The sequence below is a fragment of the Alexandromys fortis genome, unplaced genomic scaffold, assembly GCF_014885135.2.
Source record: "Alexandromys fortis isolate MF-2015 unplaced genomic scaffold, M_Fortis_MF-2015_v1.1 scaffold_102, whole genome shotgun sequence".
Taxonomy (NCBI): Eukaryota; Metazoa; Chordata; class Mammalia; order Rodentia; family Cricetidae; genus Alexandromys; species Alexandromys fortis.
Genome location: NW_026067984.1, coordinates 943,232 through 963,793, shown reverse-complemented (window position 1 = coordinate 963,793; position 20,562 = coordinate 943,232). Strand labels below are relative to the sequence as shown.

At 45.6% G+C, this 20,562-nt stretch overlaps 1 protein-coding gene across 1 annotated transcript in view; it reads right to left on the bottom strand.

The window, feature by feature from the left end:
- The window catches only part of Spmip2 (sperm microtubule inner protein 2), a 69,450-nt gene that overhangs the window by 26,975 nt on the left and 21,913 nt on the right, over positions 1-20,562 (bottom strand). The window contains exon 2 of the mRNA XM_050158833.1: positions 1,698-1,930. Coding sequence (XP_050014790.1) covers positions 1,698-1,930 — 233 coding nt within the window. The remainder of the gene's footprint in view (positions 1-1,697; positions 1,931-20,562) is intronic.

Genomic DNA, 20,562 nt, shown 5'->3' with positions numbered 1-20,562 from the left:
ATTTATTTATTATACATACAATACTCTGTCTGTGTGCATGTCTGCAGCCAGAAGAGGGCACCAGACCTCTTTACAGATGGTTGTGAGCCACCATTTGGTTGCCGGGAATTGAACTCAGGACCTTTGGAAGAGCAGGCAATGCTCCTATCCACTGAGCCATTTCTCCGGCCCCTTATTATTGCTTTCTTGTTAGGAGCTCTGGAGAATGTGGGTGGGGGAATGACAATTGTTATTAAGTATTCATTTTTTAATATTTATCCATTGCCTATATAAAGTCGGGTCTTAAACTTTTTCTCTTAGAGAGCAAAGGCTGGCCTCACCTGTCTAGACTGTTTATAGCACAGCAGGGAGGGGCATCAAGCTTCCTTTGGGGTGCAAATGTGTGAAGCCGTGGAGCTGGTCAGGCATCTTACAGGAATGGGGAGACAGACGTGGCTCACTGCCGACGGGAGTAGTAACAGTAAGATTGTCTTCTAGGGCTGGGGCATTCTATCAGTTACAATGTATTTGTTAATGTTCACCGTGCTCCAGGGCATATTTGCTAACTATTTCTATAATGTATCCTTATAAAAATGTCTTATTAGTTGGATAGTTTTGATATTGGTGGGCTTTGCTTGTTTGATCATTTCTCATAAACCCTCCTAACAATGCCTGTGGACTCCTCGTGCAAGGGCAGGCAGATCTCTGTAAGTTCAAGGCCAGTCTGGTCTACAGAGCAAGTTCCAGGACAGGTTCCATAGTTACTGAGAAACCCTGTCTTGAAAAACAAACAATCGAAAAAAATAAAATAAACTATGAAGACAAAATATGATAAGGCAAAAGAGGAAGCTGTTTAAGATTGTTTCGAGAGATAGGTGGACCTATGTGAAAAGGATTACTGTTAAGACAGCAGGACCAAGAAAGGGTTAACAGAAAGCACCATGGCTTAAAGCCTCTGCCCAAGACCAGTCTCTGTGCAACACACACACACACCACACATCACACTGCACACACATCACCCCCCCACACACCACATACACACATCACACACACTCATCACACACACAAATTTCAAAAAACAATTTGAGGAAACCTGGAAACGTACCCACTGGGTGATGCTATCTGTATCGCCCGCATATAGAAGGTGCTAAAGCCCGTCTGTAAATACACTGGCCTTCTCAGACCCCGCTTCTAAAGCCACTTCCACTTCTTTCTATTTTGAGATGACCGTGTGGGCACCTGCCTCGGCCCACAGCATCCAAAGGAAACAAGACAGGGCTTCTAGACTGCAGAGCCCTGGTTGCTGCCACAGCACACTCAGCACAGTGACATTCAAGATCTGACACTTGGTGGCTTTTTGCTCTGCAGATTGAGATTCAACACCACCTTCTTCCCTGACACGGCCCACTCACTGAGCAGAGCCAGCACGGGGAACATGTGCAGAGGCCCCCGCACACATGTGGCCCTTGGACATTCCCATTGCTGCGCAGAGATGCGCTCTGTCGGTGCACTGTCTTTGTGCCTCCCTTCTCGTCTACCGGGCTAAAGGCCGTGGTGGAATAAGTACGTTTATCACCAACACCAGCAGTTTCTTCCTGCAGAGCTTACATGCTTCTCAGTGTGACTAAGGGCCTGACATTACCTACGAGGCAAACTCGCAGTGAATCAGCTCAAATCAGAACGCGGGAGCCTCTGAAGACTGAAATTAAGAGCGGTACCTTGATGTGAAAGCCGCTCCCCAGTCTCGATCTGTTGATGAAACTGTACTCTGGTATCCCCCAGCCAATTCCACCAACATACTCGTGTTTATATTTTGCTGGCAGGCTTCGGTCTGGGGCAGATCTCAATAAATATCTGAGATCTCCAGTTTTCTCTAGCGCTGGACGCTTTTCTCCTATGTAGGCGGTATGCTGGTGGATTTTAGGCAAGTGGTCTTTGATGTAGTCTGGACCTTAAAGAGACAGAAAGAAAGTTTGTTATAACCTTCTCTCTCTCTCTCTCTCTCTCTCTCTCTCTCTCTCTCTCTCTCTCTCTCTCTCTCTCTCTCTCCCTCTCTCCCTCCCTCCCTCCCTCCCTCTCTCCCTCCCTCCCTCTCATGTATATGTGTGTGAGAGGTGTCTCAGGTGTCTCAGCCCAGTTTGCAAGGTCCTGGGGATTGAACTCTGAGATGCCTTCATTTCAATTGTGGAGTAAATGCTATGGCACTTTCTAATGTTCCTAGGTATGATTATCAGCTGTTCAAATGGGTTAAGTCAAAGAATCCTTATTAACAGCTGGTAAAGGTAGGCTCTAACCCCCCACCCCCACCCCATTTAAGATGGGGAAAGGGAGTCTCATAAAGATTGGTTCTTTGTTCAGAGTCCAAGCAAACGAACTCTCCACACTCCCAGGCTGCCTTCCAACTGGACCTTCAATGCTTCCACGAAGCTGCTGTGTTTGTAATTAATTCAAGAAAGACACATTTCAATTCTAAAGTTCCTCATCCATGACATACGGGCAAGGGCTAGCCTTCAGACCTGGGGGGATTTGCTTTACATCTACGGCTTCTTAAATGAGAGTGAAAATACCCTAAATGTGTTAGAAGCTATTAGAAAACTGAGAAAATGACGAGACGGGACAGCTCTAGCGGATGATGACTCCAGGCAGGGGTAGCTAGCATCAGCCTTCAGAATGGAAAACAATGAAAGTAATCAATGAAATGAGAGACATAAACAGGAATCCCGGATCTGGGCAGAGATCACTCAGGTCTACACTTGGAAGCTGATGATGTGTGTGGAGACCCAAAGAACTTCATTTCTATCAGCACGGAAACAGTTTATGGGAGGGAGGCACTGCAGCCTAAGACTGCGGCTCTGCTCATCAAGAGCTTGGTGTTTGGGGAGTCTAGGGAAGGCAAGGCCATGGGTCGGATGTGTCTGTTACATCCCTCACAGACTGAAGTGTTTCAACGCTTGGTTCTCAGGTAGAAAGGCTGTTTTGGAAGAGTCTGGAATTTTCGGGAGGTGGAAGTGGGTCACGAAAGGTGGAGCCTTGAAGTTTTATGACCCTGCCATACTTGCAGCCTGCAGTCTGCCCCAGACTACTGAGGACACACTGTAAGCTGCTGGTTTTCACCCAGGTCAGTGGCTGTCCCTTAAGCAACTGCTGTCCTGATCCCCAGCTACAGCTCTGCTTCTACCAGCAGCAGTTAGGACATAAGGGCCACAGCAGCCCGCGGGATTCTGTGGCTCTCTCAAAGCCACTGAGGGGAACTTTATCTAGAACTCTACCCCAGAGGCCCACTCTCAAGTAGCTAACCTTCTCTCCTTGCTCGGCTACCCTCAGAGTTTTCCTTCCCTGCCTGCCAGCCCCGCCTATTCTTTCTCCTGCCTTGATATTGACCGTTCAGCTCTTTATTAGACCACCAGGTGTTTTAGACAGGCAAAGAATCCCAACTTTACAGAGTTCAGCAAATGCAACATAAACAAAAGCAACACAAGTTTACATCATTAAAACAAATGTTGCCCAGCATAAACAAGAGAAACACACCTTAAAACAATATTCTACAATAGTAGCCAGCTTTGGTAGCCTTGCCTTCCCCACCAAGATGGGTGACCTCTCTTCTTAAATCCCCGCCTCCCTTAGGTTGCTCTTGTCAAGTGTTTGATCACAGGAATGAGAACCCTAACAATCAATGGGAGGAGTGGAGTTCTTAAGCTGGACCAGTAAGGTGTGTTGTGCCAGACGGAGGCTGCACTCAAATGTTCTTGGGAACAGCGCCTGCAACATTTGCCTTGCAGATAGATAGTCAACAAAAGTAGGCTCGGCACTCTGCGTAGCTCAACGGCGAGCAAAAATGTTTATAATTATGGTTTTGGTTTTCTTGGTGGTTGTTTTTGTTTTATAGCGGTCACTTGCATGTATCCCACAGGCACTGAGAGGTTTAGGGAGATAAGAAGCCTCCACGAGCTTCGGTCGTGATTAATAAAGAGGCTGCAGGTGGAGCTGAGTGGCAGCGTGCTTACCTAGCGAGCATGCGCAAGGGCCAGGGTTCGTCCCCAGCACCGTAAGAGAAAAGAGTGTGGTTGTGAGGGGTTTTGTTTTGCCTAGAGTAGAACCCAGGGTCATCCACACTCTACCATAAAGCGGCACCCAGTCAAGATCACAGTGTTGAGCCTAATCCTGGTTTTGTCCAGAGCTGGCTGTGTGAGCCAGGGAAGGTCACCCTGCTTGTGCATCTGGCACCACCTCTGCAGTGTTGCCACCTTCCAGGAGAAAGAGAGGAGTTTTACTTAGCACAGAGTGTTTAGTTCAAAATCTGGTTCATGTGCCCAATCTTCTCTCTGATTCGTGGACCTTTTGACGTGAGCCTTCTCTTATCTGTTGCAGTTCTTAATTTGTATCTTGGGAACCAATGGACTTGTTAGTTTTTTTTTTTTTTTTTTTTTTTTTTTTTTTTGTTTTTTTTTGTCTGTTTGTTTTGAGACAAGGTTTCTCTGAATAGCCTTGGCTGTCCTGGGATTTACTCTGTAGACCAGGCTGGCCTCTAACTCACAGAGATCCACCTGCCTCCGCCTCTGGAGTGCTGGGATTAAAAGCGTGCGCCACCACCATCCGACTTGATTTTTTTCTTACTGTGAACAAATTTCAAATCCTTCAGAACTCTTTGATATTAAAGGTCATCAAATATTTATTGTAAAGGCCAGAAAGGAAATTGTTTTGGTTTTGCTGTCCCTTAAAATCTGTTTCACAAACTCAGTTCTCCCCTTGTAGGTCAAAAGCAGCCGTGGGAAAAGAGGAAAACAATAGCTATGCATATATTTCAAGAAAACATTATGGGAGGGGCTGAGGAGAGAACCCAGTTGGTTGAGTGCTTGTCTGTCATGCTGGGCTCCATACTCAGCACGGCAAAACCTGAGTGTGAGGGGGAAATGCACATAAAATCCCAGGGACCAGAGGTGGAGGCGGGAGGAAGAGAGGCTCCAAGTCATCTCTGGCTACAAAGGGAATTGGACGTTGGCCTGCACTACACGAGCAAGACCCTGTAACAACACTCATTCACACACACACACACACACACACACACACACACACACGTTATGGTGCTCTCTGCTTTCACGGTAGAATCTGGAGGTGAACAGAGCAACACAATGTACAACTTGTACATCCATCCACTGCAAACAGATTATGGAGAACATGGTTGGGACAGGAATGCAAAAAAAAAAATTGCTTAGGTATGAATACCTGGATAAGCTGTTGTAGAAAGCATGCTGGCATGCAGAAATTTAAATAAATTAATTCGGTGTCATTTATATCCTAGGCTCAATGGGATCTAAAAAAGCCCTGGGATCTAACATTTTTTTTTAGGGCAACAAGATTGTAGTTGTATATAAATTTCATTTGCTATGAAATATTGTTTTTCATTTTCTCACAACCACTTAAAAGAGAGCAAAACCGTTCTTGACTTCTGGATAAATTTCGGACTAGAAGTTGGCTCCTATGACATGGTGAAGGAAGGGTGTCAAGTTAGGTAAAAATAGACAGTGTTTCAGAGGAGGAGACAGAGCTTGGGACATTCCCGAAAGGAAGGAATAGGACAGCTGGAAACCGCAAGGCAACAGAAGCCGTGATGCTCTGCCGAGAAGAAAGACCAGCTGCTGGGGAAGAGGAGGCTGAAGCTTACGTAAAAGATAAGCCGGGTGGCCCTGTGAAACGAGGCTGGCTCTTCTATCCAGAGGACAAGCTCCTGGCTTCCCCCAGCCTCAAACCCAGTTACAAACTGTGGTGGTTTGAATAGGTATGGCTCCCAACGACTCACGTGTTTGAATGCTTGGCCCATAGGAAGTGGCACTATGAGGAGGTGTGGCCTTGTTGGAGGAAGTGTGTCACTCGTGGAGGAGGGCTTTGAGGTCTTGTATGCTCAAGCTATGCCCAGTGTGGCACACAGTCTCCTGATGCCTGTGGATCAAGATACAGAACTCTCAGCTCCTTCTCCAGCACCATGTCTGCCTGCATGTCGCCGTGGAGATAATAGGCTAAACCTCTGAACTATAAGCCAGCCCCTCCATTAAATGTTTTCCTTTGTAAGAGTTGCTATGGCCATGGTGTCTCTTCACAGCAATAGAAACCCTAAGACATAAGTCTTACAGAAACAGTGACTTCCTCTGTTGACTGGGTCATCGGCAGAGACGTTCCCCAGGCTCAGATGGTTGTTGCCAGGTGCCCTCTTTAGAAGGAACCTGGACGACCATAAAGTCTGAGAGCAGGGAACAGTCACAACTCAGGGAAACCGTGTTCAGCTGACCACAGCTGCAGGACAGAAGCCAGTCCAGCGGGAGCAGTTGTGCAGGATGGGAAAGACCCAAGGCTGCCAAGCTCCAAAGTGTGGGCAGCAGGAGGCTCAGCTCAGACACCGAAATGCATAGGAATAGGTAGCCTTTTCCTTGGTGGCCTGGGGCAGACGTCATCAACTAAGAATAACGCTTCTGTCTGCTGCTGACACTTGTCCAGTATGGGCTCAGCATAAATCATAGGAAAGACAGGTGCTGTCAGTTCAAAGGACCACCACCCACAACACATGTCTGGGAGTTTTCAATTTTCAAGAATTCAGAAGGACACTTTCCTTTTTCTTTTCCTTCCTTCCTTCCTTCCTTCCTTCCTTCCTTCCTTCCTTCCTTCCTTCCTTCCTTCCTTCCTTTTTTGAGACAGGGTTTCTCTGTCTAACAGTCCTAGCTGTCCTGGAGCTCACTTTGTAGGCCAGGCTGGCCTTGAACTCACAGAGATGGGCCTGCCCCTGCCTCTCAAGTGCTTGGGTTTACAGGCGTGAGCCACCACGCCCAGCTCACAGAGCTTTAGATATTGAAATTGTGTCCCGAAACGTGCGAAAACAAGCTATATGCAACGAAGCTCATTTATATGGTTGAGTTAATAATACAAGCACCTGTCAGCGTGCGTACACTCTTGGAATGCCACCTTGTCAAGTACCTCCTGAGTGGCAGTGGTGGCACATACCGTCCAGACAGGCTGCTTGCACTCGTCTCAATCTTGCCTCATCAAGTAACTACCACAGGCTGCTCACTAGATGACACACGTTTATTTTGAAAGTATTACGATCTTCAAATATTCCACAAATTGATATTTTTAAAACATGTAACACACGGTTTCCATAACTCCAGGTTTAGGATTATCAAGTGGAGTGCATTAGTCCTTCAAGGGGCCCCAGTGACATCTGCAGACATTTGGAGCTGGTACAGTGAGTCAGAGCTGCTGCTGTGGCCCAGTGGGTCGAAACCAGGAGTCTGCAAAATGTGCTAAGGTGCACGGGCCGTCCTCCTCCAGCAGGGAATCAGCTGGCCCCAAGCGGCAGCAGCCACAGCTGAGAACTCCTGCCTGAAACTAAGGCACGAGGCAACACGAGGTGAAATCCAAGGAAAAGGTTGGTAGTGAGAGACACTTCTATCCCCACTGGTGGTGGGTTGTAGTGTTTTTCCAAAGCAAGAAGACGGTGCCATAGCATTAACGCACATCCAGAGTACTGGCTGTGGAGTCCGAAGCAAAGAATGCGATCCGACCAGTTCTGACAAGTCCGAGCTTAGGCTGTGAAGTATAAAATCAACTCCTGTAGAAATGTAGCTCAGAGATAGTCTTTATCTAGTCTGTATGAGACTCAGCTTCAAACCTCAGCACTGAAAAAAAAAGTATTGCACACGTACACATATTCTCTCTCTCTCTTTCTGTCTGTCTGTCTCTCTCTGTGTCTCTGTCTCTGTCTCTGTCTCACACATACATGTGTGCATGCACAACCAGAAATGTCCCAGAAGTGTTTTGAGAAATATTAAATGCAGAGATTTTTCTAGGGTCTTAGAACAGTAGCTGGTATTCAAGAAAATCACAGTCAATATTAATGATTAGAAATGGATGTTTTTGCTTTTTCTTTTCTTTTTTCCCAAATAAGCATTTTATCTACACTGCTGGACTGCCCAAGTCCTGGACATTTCCTGCTATGAAATCTGCCTGTCCTTAAACTATCTCTCTCTTCTCCCTCCTCTCTCTCTCTCCCTCCCCCCTCCCCCCACCCCCACTCTGGGATTCTGAGTACTTTAGCTCTATCTCACAGTCCCATGCTGCAGATCCGTGTGAGGTCTATGAAGGAGGAGGCTGTTCTTTCTCACATGAAGGAGACAAATCAGAATGCTTTTCTGTAAAAGTCTCCTTTTCAGTCGCTAACGACAGAGTCCTAGACGTGACTTGTTCTTCTCCATACTGAAGCTACACTTAGGGAGGCAGGCAACATCCCCTATTGTGCCCACGACTCTTCTTCCAAAAGGTTGGGGGACTTCCTGTGGAGGATGGGCATGCTTTATTCTAATGCTGTTCTTTATGTGAGGAACTGCAGTTCAAATGACAAGATTCTCACCTGCAACCACAAGCCAGAAGGTAGTGGATCAATTTTTTTACTTTTATTCTCCAAAGGAATGAACTATTCTATACCCAGCTATACTGCTTTTTAACAGATTATGGAAAACAAAGGATATTTTCAGATAAAAGAAAAAACTAGATGAAAGTATTATTCATGTGGCAGCCACCTTCCTAAAGACTGGTTATTGAAAGTCCTGAAACAGAAAGGAAGGGTTGTGAAGAAAATCTGTGGCTACAAAGACGACATTTGGTTTTAAAAGAAGAGAGAAGGACAAGAGCACATGGGGAAATGCCTGTCATTGTATCATATTGCCTCAGGAGGCCAGTCTTTTACTTCAGGACCAAAATGAAACACACCACAGAAATAAATGAAAAGGAATGTGAAGGAATGTGGAAATGAGAATTTTAATAAGTTTTGTGATGGTCAAATGACAGTGTGGGCATAAATTGGAATTACAAATGTGTATCCAGGCAAAGCAAGGGGCAGAAAATGGGGAAATGTGAAATGAACCCTAATGGATGCGATGATGCTAACAGTGGCCAGCTGATCGCGGCAGAGTGGAGACGTCAGGCAGAAATGTGTGCTGTGCACTGGAGTTCTCTCAAACAATGAACCTTTTTGAGGGTCTTTTGGGGGCTATGGACCCCCAGACCCTGAATTTCCTGTAAAGGACTTGTTATGTTTGCAGCTGCTCTGAGCAAAACAACTTGTTTTCCTGTGTTTGCAGCTGCTCCGAGCACGAGACCCTCATGAGTTCCTGATGGCAGGAGAGTGGTTTCTGGTGGGTTTGGCTGGGGCGTGGCTATCAGTTAAGGATCCCTATATAAGCTGCCTTGGACCTCAATAAAGGGGGCATTCTTGCTTCAAGGATGACCCATGTCTCTCTCTCTCTGTGTCTCTGTGTGTTTCAATCTCCAGCCCCTTGCTCCTGAAGGTTAGGTCCGTAGTGGTACGCTACAGGCCTAGTATCGTAGTACACGTAGTAGAGGCACTACAGAATCATGGTACCCGTAAAGCAGGCGTGTTTTACAAGGATCCTTAGAAGCCAAAAGTCCAAGTGCTTCATTAACCTCGTGTGCTAGAAGCAGAGCCCATGTGATAAGCAGGCACAGAATTGTAGGTTTGAACTCTGATGGCAAAGCATCAGAGATGCCACCTGCCTGACACTTTTGCCTCTTTCAAGTAGCATCGAGAACATCTATGTGCTTGATCTGGGGCAATCTGAGCAAAATTTGATACAGTGTGACTGTTTTTCTGGCTTTCCATTAAAAGACCATGTTGCATCCTATTGGACCTGCTTTCTGCTCTTCAGAATAGATGAAGGTAGCCCTGATACCAGGCTACATTCAGGGCAGAGCCTCTCACTATCGCAAGGACGTTTCGTACTATTGCTTATCCCCAAGATGGGAGGAGAAAGACCGCCGACCCAAATCATCATGGCCAAATTAATCAAAACAAGCAATTAATTACTTAAAGCAAGCTTTTTTATTCGAGTATATGGACTATCTCCCCCTAAGGGTGGAGTTCGAGGGGTCAGAATTGGATATGAAGCATTCAGCTCAGGCATAGGAGGTTTCCAAATGGGGCTTTGGAAGGCAAAAGAGGCAGGGCTACAGGAGCAGAACAAACAAGTTAGTCCTCATGACCTCTTGAAACAAAGACCTGGCTGCAAGGTGGGCAGAACAAGGTAGTCATAGTAGCAACCAAGTAGCCAAAGGTGATCATCTAAGTTTGAAACAAAAGAAGGATTGCAAGATAGTTAATAACCTCTTGAAGCAAAGACACGATTGCCATTCCTGGAACAGGCAGTACAGAACCATTTGTAGTTAAGGTTACAGGTGAAGCAGAGCCCAGTCCTTGGAAAAAAGAGGTTTAATTATAAACAGAAGTGAACCTGGTTTGTCTTTACTAAGCCGAAAACAGAGGCAGGCTGGTTCATTATAAAATGCTCTCCGTGAGTGAGCCAGACCCCAGTCCTGTGTGTCTGTTCTTAATCAGCAAAGAAATCCTTTCTAGAAAATTCCAGATAAATTCCTCTCTTTTGTCTTCTCCTCGGCTGAGTTATGCATCTCTTTCTAAAATCAAGCCCAGGCAAGAAAGGCGTGAATCTTGATGACAGGCCTGGTGTGACTCAGGATTCACCCTGAGGCCCGTGAGGTAAAGGCAGACTCTCAACTACAATGAGGTTATCTGACAGTGTGGGGAGAGGGCACTGACCTCTAGACGGTCAGCTAAGAGACGCGGAGGGAAATACTCCTGACGCACACAACAGCCTCGCTGCCTCCTTTACCATCACCTTCTCCAAATGCACAGAGTTGGATGACGTCAGTCCCGTTCCCCTCTGGTTCTTTGTTAGTGTGTTGTAATCAGGTTGCTGGTTGTACTCTTATACCCGAGGAGAGAGCTTTATACTGAAAGCCTAAGAAGGAACGCTCTTTGCAAAACAAAATGCAAGGGAGAGAGAGAGCAATTGCTCCCAGCGTTCCTCAGTGGGCACAGTGTGTGTCTCCAGCAGAGATCCACCATCTGCTGTGAGGCTTCAATAGCAGCCATGTCTGGTTTGCAGGCCATAGCACTCCCATGCACCCAGAGGTCCAGGGGAGATGTACTCGACAGAGCGATCCGAACACGCACACTCTGATGCTGGAGACGGGAACTCCACACGTGTCGGGCGCAGACTCTGCTGCTGAGCCACACCCCCAGCCCTGAACCAGAATTGTCTCTGTGTCTCACAGGTCATCTTTTATGAATCGCTGTTCTTTTGTTTCTCAAACCGCTTACAAAAATGGGAGCATTCTTCACCAATTTTATTCATGTACAAATACAGGCATTTTATTGACTGTATTCCCCCTCAGACACTGTGTCACTGTTTTTCTCAGTCTGTTTCACTTAGCCCTTTTTTCCCAACTAGTCCATCTTTTTTCCGAGAGAGAGAGAGAGAGAGAGAGAGAGAGAGAGAGAGAGAGAGAGAGAGAGAGAGACTTTTCTAGACTGCTCACATGAGCGTAGATGTGACCCACAACACAGCGAACACAGCGACACCGCTGGAAAAAAACATTCCCCCTCCCGCAACGGTCAGCTGCCAGTAGCTCCTCAGGGAGGGGCGGGGGGGGCTCACAAGCCCCTCTCCCGTCCATGAGGGAATGCTGAAGAGCCCAGTCTTGTGAGGCAGTCATAGTTTCTGTGAGTCACGCGTGTGATGTCAATGTCACGTCGGGAAGACATCGTTTTCCCAGCTCATTCCTACCTTGTTTCTGTCACCTCTTCCGTAGGGCCGGAGAGAGAGAGAGGGTGATGTACCCGTCTCACTCGTCCATCCCTTGTTTTCGGTACTTTCCACTGTAAAGAGAAATTCTCTGACCACAGCTGGGGTCTACAGGAGCAGCAGTGGCTGCCAAGGGTGGGAACGTGGTCCCTCAGACTAGTGCTAGAATGTCTATATTAGTACATATCATTTCTACCTCAGTGTGCTGGATAGCATTCTCTCAACTTGACACAAGCTAATCATTTTGAGAGGAGGGGATCTCAATAAGAACATGTTCCCATTAGCTCAGGCTATAGGCAAGCCTGTAAGCATGTTAGTAATTAGTGATTGATCGGGGAGAGCCCTGCCCCTTGTGGGTGGGGACATCCCTAGGCTGGCGGGGCTGTAAGAAAGCTGCCTAAGCAAGCCAGGGGAAGGGAGACAGGTAAGCAGCGCCCTCCTCGGCCTCTGCGTCAGTGTCTGCACCCAGGTTCCTAGCCTGGGAGTTTCTGTCCTGACTGCCTTCCGTGGTGAACAATGATATGGAAGTGTAAGGCAAATAAAGTTGCTTTGGTCACAGTGTTTCCTCACAGCAATAGCCACCCAAACGAATGCGATCATAATGGTTTCCCCATGTCATTTTATACACACATCATGAATTGGGTTCATATTCTCCCTGTCCCTCATTGCTCCCCCACTCCTGCAAATCCCCTTCTTCTGAGCCAGTCCCCTTCCACTTTGACTGTTTGATGTGTGTGTGTCTGTGTGTGTGCGCGCGCGTGTGATCCAGTGTGTTCTACTAGCGTGCTTGCCAGGACTATGTGGGAGGGGTTTCTGAAGGAGCAGGGCCACCTTATCAGAGGCCACACCACTCAAGAAAATGCCTCTCTTTCCCTGTCCACCATCTTCAGGGAAGGCTGGCGCCTTGTGTATTTCTCAGTCCCATTGGTGGGATGTCAATGGGCCCCATCTTATTCAGGTCTTGAGCGGGTGTCACAGCTGCTGTGAGCTCAGGAGGGCGATGGTCCCATCATGCCCGGATGCGGGATTCCCATACCGCTCCCCATCTTCCCCTGGACCTGACATGCTTTCCGTCCTTTCTTCTACGACAGTCCCTGAGCTGAGAGATCACCTTTAGCTATGCAGAAACGAACAGTGGATTTGACCCACAAGCCACCATCCACTAACCTCTGACCGAAAGGATTCGTCGCGTTTACTTTTATTTCCCGCCTCCTCTATGCGTATTTCAGTTAGCAAGATTTTTAAACTGGTCAGTTCTATCACTGGGGAAATAGGGATTTCACCTCAGTGCAGAGTTTTGCAACTTGACAAATGAGTCCATTTTTACAAGTCTGTATTTTCAAATCATTTTTGCTGTCTGTTGTTATGAAGATTAAGCCTCAGCCATACGCTGAGAACTCATTCTACCATGGGGCTACATAGCTAGCTGAAGACCGCATTCTTCACTTAGCTACTGATGAGCATGAGGTGCCTGACTGGAGAAGGTGTCTGTCGTTTACCTTGCTTTCAAGGTAGGACCCATCTCATTTGACTGTGCGGGCTTTTTGTTTCTTTGTTTCGTTTTAGATTTACTATCTTTTTGGTTGCTTGTTTGTATTTATTTGGTTATATTTTGAGACTGGGTTTCTCTACATAACCCCGACTGTCCTGGAAACTCCCTACCGAGATCAGGTTGTCCTTGAACTCACAGAGACGCGTCTGCCTCTGCCTCCTGCATTGTGGGATCAAAGACGTGTACCACAGCGCCCAGCAGATTTATTTTGTTTTTATTTATATGCATATGTGTGTCTGTGTAGGAGTACATGTGTGTGAGTGCTGGTGCCCTTGGAGGACTGAAGAGGGAGCCGGACTTGCAGGAGGTTATGAGCCAGCTGATAGAGGAGCTGGGAACTGAGTTAGGGTCCTCTGCCAGAGCGGCGTGTGCTCTTAACCCCCAAGCAGTCTCTCCTTGATTCTGTGATCATTGTTTTCCATTTTCTTAATAAAGCTGTATATATGACCAATGAGAAAATGCAAATTTGAGATAAATTTGCCAGTGGGGAAAAATGAGAAATAAAAGGGGATATATGGCAAATTGTCCATTGGAAATGATCAGGTAAGAACTGGAAACCATGGAGACAGCATGTGTGTGATGCTCCTTCCCACTCAGAGTAAGACCTGCAATTACCACCCAGTCAAAGAGAAGACGGCTCAGGCTGTGCATAACGGCAACCTTCGATGCTCGACGACTCCTGGAGCCGCGAGAGTATTGCTGACCTAACATTAGCTTGGCTTTCATCAGAAGAAAGAAATCTACCTCTGTCAATGTAGGCTCTGACCTAAAGAAGATCACTGGCAAGTTAAAAGTGTAATTTATTAAAATGGCACTAATTAGCCTGGGGGGAAAAATATGGCAATTCTCTCCTTGAGTCCCAGGATAAACAATGCCTGTGGAAAGAAATGCTTGTCAGCTCCTAAGTGGCTGCGAGTGACTTCAATCAGAGAGGGCAATTTAGACAGTGAGCGGCGTTTCTCAGTCCTTTGAATTATGGAACAAACAAAGTAAATGGCCAAGGTACCCTGGAAGAGAAGCAGGCGGACTGCTGTCTGCGTTACTGAGGAGCAGCTAAGGGCAGAGAGCGAGTGAGAGATTACAGAGCTGCTCTTTCTTTTGTCTCTTTGTGGCACCTTTGCGTCCTGTGCTCGCAGCAGGGGTAGCCTGGCTGAGTTTCCAGGGCAGTAAGAAGGCTAAGGTGGGGCGGCCCCAAGGTGGGTTCTACTATGGCACAGCATCTCCACCAAGATTTCTGAGAGCTCCTAACAGATCTTTCCGGCACTTTCACCAGGTACTTTGGAGGCAGCTTCTTCTAGTCTGTACCTTTATTTTCTTCCTTTTAACTCTCTCTTATGAAGACAAGAAGTTTTAATTTTTATCAAGTCCAATGCGTGAATATGTTTAATAAACCATATTAGATGCTATATCTTATAAACCTTTACCTAACCCAAGGTTACAAAGATTTTTCTCCTAGAAATTTCGCACTTTTAGAGTTTAATGTTTGTTGTTGTTTTTTCAGTTTTTGAGGCAGTTATGTAGCCCAGGCTAACCTCCAACTTGTGATTCTCTAGCCTTGACATCCTGAGTGCTGGAATTGCAGGCATGTTCCCACACCTGTCCTTAGTTGTAGGTTTCATGTATAGGTCGATACACAAGTCAGTTCTTTTGCATATGACATATTTCAAGTAATTTTTTTTACATGTAACGAGAGACACAGATTTCAGTTCATTTTTTTAATTTGCATGTAGGTTTAGCATCATTTGTAAAAGACTCTACTTTCTCCACAGAACACTGTATACTTGCTTCAGCAATACATATTAGCGTGGGTGTGTACACATGCCCGCGCACACACCCACGCCACACACGCTGTTTGCCGGCTGGCTCCCTGCACCGTGTGTTTGTGACTGTGGGTGTATGGCCCCCCTAATGGCCACCTGCATCACGGTAATGTCCCTGTCCCCTGTCCTCCATCATCCCCATCTGTCACACCTACACATCTCCTCCTTCCTGCTTTGCCAGTTTCCCCTCTTCCTTCAGGATTTCACCTTCTGCAGAACCACAGATTTATGGTCACTGCAGGGAACCGTTGCTTTGGATGGTTCTTCAATTTTCCTCTCGTCTCTGCGAGAGAAGGACATCGCGAGGCATTTTATTTCCGCCTGCATTTACATCACCCTCGCTGTGTAATTCGCACGCTGCCCTTTCACCCAGGGTTGCTCGTGGTTTGCAGCAAAACCATTTCCCCTTTCATTTGTTTTGGTTCATTGAGGGCAGCATGATGTGGAGAAAAGTGGGCCACACCTCAGCTGAACTCTGCTTCACAATAGCCTCAAATGCAGTTGCTGGGGCTGGGTCTCTGCAGCCACAACACAAAACGGTGCTAGGCTTCCCTTGTTAAGCAAGATATCATTGTTAATATGTGTGTTTTGTCTGCTTTCATCCCTGGCATATGGATGCCTAATGCCACTGATGTCCTATTCTGTATCTTCCAACCATTCTAAATAGACTGCAGCCATTAGAAATGCTAGCCTCAAGGACAAGAAAGAATAATATGGAGGGTGTTTTCTGCACGTGTGATAATTCACAGTGAAGCTCTTATTGGATTCAATTAATAACATGCTAATGAGATTTTAAATTACTGCTGAGTACTACCATTAAAGATAATATTTATTTTCTTAAAAAAAATGCTTGCCTCCCAACCTAATTGGTCAGAGCTATCTATATAATAATATATAATATTATACATATATACTATACTATTTATATAATCCACCATTCCCCGGGAATTGCTAGTCAAAAACTAACAATATTTTAAGACTGCTGATAGTGTAGAAATATTATAACTTAGGATAAAATAGAAGATGTTGGGTCCCAAAAGGGGATTCAGAGATTATCCGAATCTACTCTAAATTCGTTTGCTTTTAATTCATTAAATACTAAAATAGCCAAGAACTACATTCTGAAGCCCAAGATTCCTAGCCCAGCAAATATTACCAAAATTGACACCATTAAAATCCTAGCCTCTAACTTAGCTGATGTTTTGTAGCCATAACACAACTTTAATAATTTTGTTTTGTTTTTGCAGTTCTGGGGGTTGAACCCAGGGCTTTCCAGGGCTACACAAGTGTTCTACCCCTGAGCTATATATATCCCAACCTGCTCTGGGACAATGGTCTTGTTTTAATAAAACACTGATTGGCCAGTAGCTAGGCAGGAAGTATGGGCAGGGCGACCAGGCAGGAAGCAGAGGTGGGGCAATGAGAACAGGAGAATTCTGGGAAGAGGAAAGACAGTATGCAGTTGTCACAGAGGAAGCTAGATGCAAAGGAAGCAAGATGAGAATGCCTCACTGATTAAAGGTTCCAAGCCACATGACTAACACAAACAAGAATAATGGGCTAATTTAGATGTAAGAATTAGTTAATAAGAAGCCTGAGCTAATAGGCCAACCAGTTTATAATTACTGTAGACCTCTGTGTATTTCTTTGGGACTGAATGACTGTGGGACCCGGTGGGATAGAAACCTCCATCAACACTAACCCCAATTTACTTTTATCCATGCACAGCAAGCTTCTAAAATGGACCCAGTGGGTCAGGTCTGTAATCCCAGATACTCAGGACAGGAAGGTAGGAAGACCAAGTTCCAAGTCTGACAAAGGTTCAGAGTATATTCAAGACCAGCCTGGGAAACTTAGTGTCTCAAGATAGAATGGGAAAAGGGGGCTGGGGAGATGCTTCAGTGGTAGAGTTCTTGTCTAGCATGCACAAGAACCAAATTTGTACCCAGTACAGCAAAAGGGAAAAACTGAAAAAGCTTCTAAGCACTCTGTCAAAGCTAATTGAAGCTACTAGGTCAAGGATGTTTAATTAATGCTTCTAGAAGCTTACTTAAAACCCCATCAGCTGGGTTGTTTGGATCTTCAATGCTCCAAGCTAGCATTAACCCAAGTCTTATTTAACAAATGTTTAGCTGCACTTGCCAATGAAGGAGCCGCTAGCCATGTGTGACTTGCTTTGTGTGACAGATAAGCTGTAAGCAAAAGGGTGTCTCATTTTAAAGAGTCCGTCCTCCCCCCAAAAAATAAAGTGTTTGTTACTAAAGTCACAGTTAATGAAATGATAACATTTTGGAAATACTGGATTAAATGTATCATTGTAGTCATTCTTAATTATTACTTTTTGTTTGTTTTTTAAATGTTGGTCATAGAGCTAGAAAGATTGCTTGGTGGTTAAAGCACTGGCTGTTTGATACCCAGAACACTGGGGTTCGATTCCCAGCATTCACATGGTGGCACACAACCATCTTTAAGTCCAATCCCAGGGGATCCAAGTGCTCCTTCTGGACTTCATGGGCACCAGACATGAATGTGGTATACACATCTACACACACACACAAAAAAAATACATTAATAACTTTAAAATGTGGTTCATTATTTTTTTATTGTCTGCACATGGTTCCCACTATGTTTCTATGGAACAGTGCTAGTCCACGGCTCAGAGACGTGCGAAAGACTGTGCTACACAGAGCTGGTGGATAATTATAGCTGCGGCTCATTAGGATTTAGCAAACACGCTGTAATGTCGTTAGCGAGACGGAGGTGCTCGGCGCACATGCGGTTGCCCAAGCAATCAGACAGGGTGGTACAGAAGTTCACGCACGAGACACAAAAGGAATTTGAGCCCCCGCATTTCTGCAGACGAAATGCTAGCGGCTCAAGCTGAGGACACATGCGCACACCCTGCCAACACGAGAGACGTCACGTGCAGCTTGTTACTCTTCCCTGAAACCTGCCCCACGGGGTTCTGCCACTAATTGCTCACAGTGGGCTCCCTTTTAAAGTGAGATTACACTCCCTCCGTGATCTGTTGCACACGCTGACATCCTGGGAGTTTCTAGTTTTTCACTCAACCTGATACCCGTTTTTTACTTCTGTCTTGGCTTTGAAGGGTGCGTTATGGAGGACGGTGTGAGGTGATCGATAGAATCGTCGGGGTTTTCTTTTTTAGTTATTATAAAATATGAGTGTCTAAAACAAACACAGACATACATCTTTTCCATTATGAAAGTCAGTTAACCTCTTCAAAAAGTGAAAATAGAATGACCATATAGAAAATAGAACGCCCAGATACACCACTCTCAGGAGTGACTGCGCCTGAAGGGTTCTAAGTCCGCATGCCACAGGGATGTTTGCACATCCGTGTTTACCGCGGCTCATTCCACAAGAGCTAAGTTATGGACTCATCCTAAGTGCACACTGACAAAAACGGACAATGGTGTAGGTAATAACACACAGTGGAGCCTTCTTCAGCTGTGCATAAGGATGAAATGATGTCATTGGCCGGGAGATGGATGTTGCTTATCACGCTAATTGAAATAGGCAAGACTCAAAAGACAGATGTCATATTTCCTTTCATGTGCAGAATTTAAAATCAAATACACACACACACTCACACACACACACACACACACGGAGAGGGGGATCTTTTGATTTGAGGGAGAGGACGTCGGGGGTGTGACGGAAATGGAGGGGGTAAATATGAGGAAAGAACAATGATGTACGTATGTAAAACGTTGCGATGAAGCCCACTATTTTTAGATGCTCATTTAAAAAAGAGAAGTTTTAATGTTAGAGCCATCATACTGACACTATAATAACAGATAAATGAAAACCATGTCAAACATAGGGAGGTAAACCTCATGGAAGTATAGGACTCAAGAGGATAAGGACAGTGTGGAGTAGGGTAGGGATGGACCTGGAGAAGCTCTTTAGAAGACTGGATTCTCTTTGTCACTGGAATCCATGAGGAAGCCAATAAAGAAGATGTTCATAGCAAATTCAATGAATATGGGGCAACACCATGCACGGGCATGCAGGATGTGTGAAGGGTGTACGCTAAGGATAAAACACAAAGAGGCCCTGCTGACATGGAGGGACTGAAAGATCAGGATCTGATAGGATAGTCCATCAGTGTGGACAGTCATTTCATTCAATGTCCACCCAAGGGCAAGCGGAGACATGGCAGAAGGCTTAACAAAAGTCCAGACCGGAGATGTTGCCAGCAGTGTGGTCCAAGTGGTTTTTCCAAGGTTCCATTTGGTCCTTCAGCAGAAGATGGGGTAGAACTTGCGTTTATATTTATATGAATCTCTTACTCTATCTGATTGCTATTTCTTTTTAGTTACTCATACATATTCCATTGTTTATTTTCTCCATTTAAAGTTATCTTTCTGTCCTAAACACTATACAGAACTATTTACAGTGAGGCGTTATGGATTGCTGGAAAGATGTTCTTCAGGGATGGACTTCTGAATGTCAGTCAGGCCCAGAGATAGGAGAGCCGGGGCGGCAGTGAGATTTTCTTACGGCTTTAGAGAGCAGCTATTGTGGTCCTGCTTCCTCTGTGGTGGACAAACGGATGCAATCATAGTGTCAAAAATAGACAATGTAGAATAAAGGAAGGAAAGGATGCCAAACCACTGCCCTTTGGAGCAGGAAGGTAAATACTGCTTCCAGTGTCTCCAAGCTTTATTAGCTGTGAGAAGCTCTGGGAAAGGGGCGTTGGGAAGCTAATAGGTAAGATCTTTTGCTTCTGGAGTAAAAACCATGGGCAACATTCCTGGATTAAAATAGACAGATGCCTGTTGTTTTGGTGACCTTATGAATTGTCTCGGTTCGTTGTTTGTTTGTTTGGAAATTACATTAATGTGGCCCTAAAGTCAATTATACCATAGAGCTCTTGGCCAAGAAGTATAGCTTTTCCAGCATGCTGTGAGAGGTTTTTGAGGAAGCTTGAAGATGTGAGAAGGTCTAGCCTCTATTCTGGTAGGGGTCCAGCTCCCAGCACATATTCATGCAACTGTGAAATTTTTTTCAGTAACAGAAGCATTTTCTGTTTGGGGAACATTCAATTTTTCTTCAGTGCTTTGGACTAAGAAAGATGTGACTTCCTATAACAGCCAGGACTTGATCTGAACTCTAGTAAGAACTTCTCCTCTTCCTCTCCATTCTGCCTCTCTTCCCCCTCCTTGCTTTGATTATCTTTCTCTCTGTGTCTCTCTTTTCTTTCCTCCCTCTTCTCTCTCTCTCTCTCTGTCTCTCTCTGTCTCTGTCTCTCTCTCTTGACAGTGGGAAGGCTCACAGAGGCTCTTCCACAGATCAGACTTCTCCACTCCTTTTCACATGTTCCTCACCAATATATATGATTCTCAGGCTTGGGACCATGTTGTCATGTATTATTTAATGATGGGGTCCAGCTATACAGTCCAGGCCGTCCTCAAACAGCTATTCTTCTGCCTCAGCCTCCTGCGCACTAGGGCTACAGATAGGTTCCACCATACCTGAGTGCCTTCCTGATGCTCTTCAATTTATTAACGTCTCCCTTAAA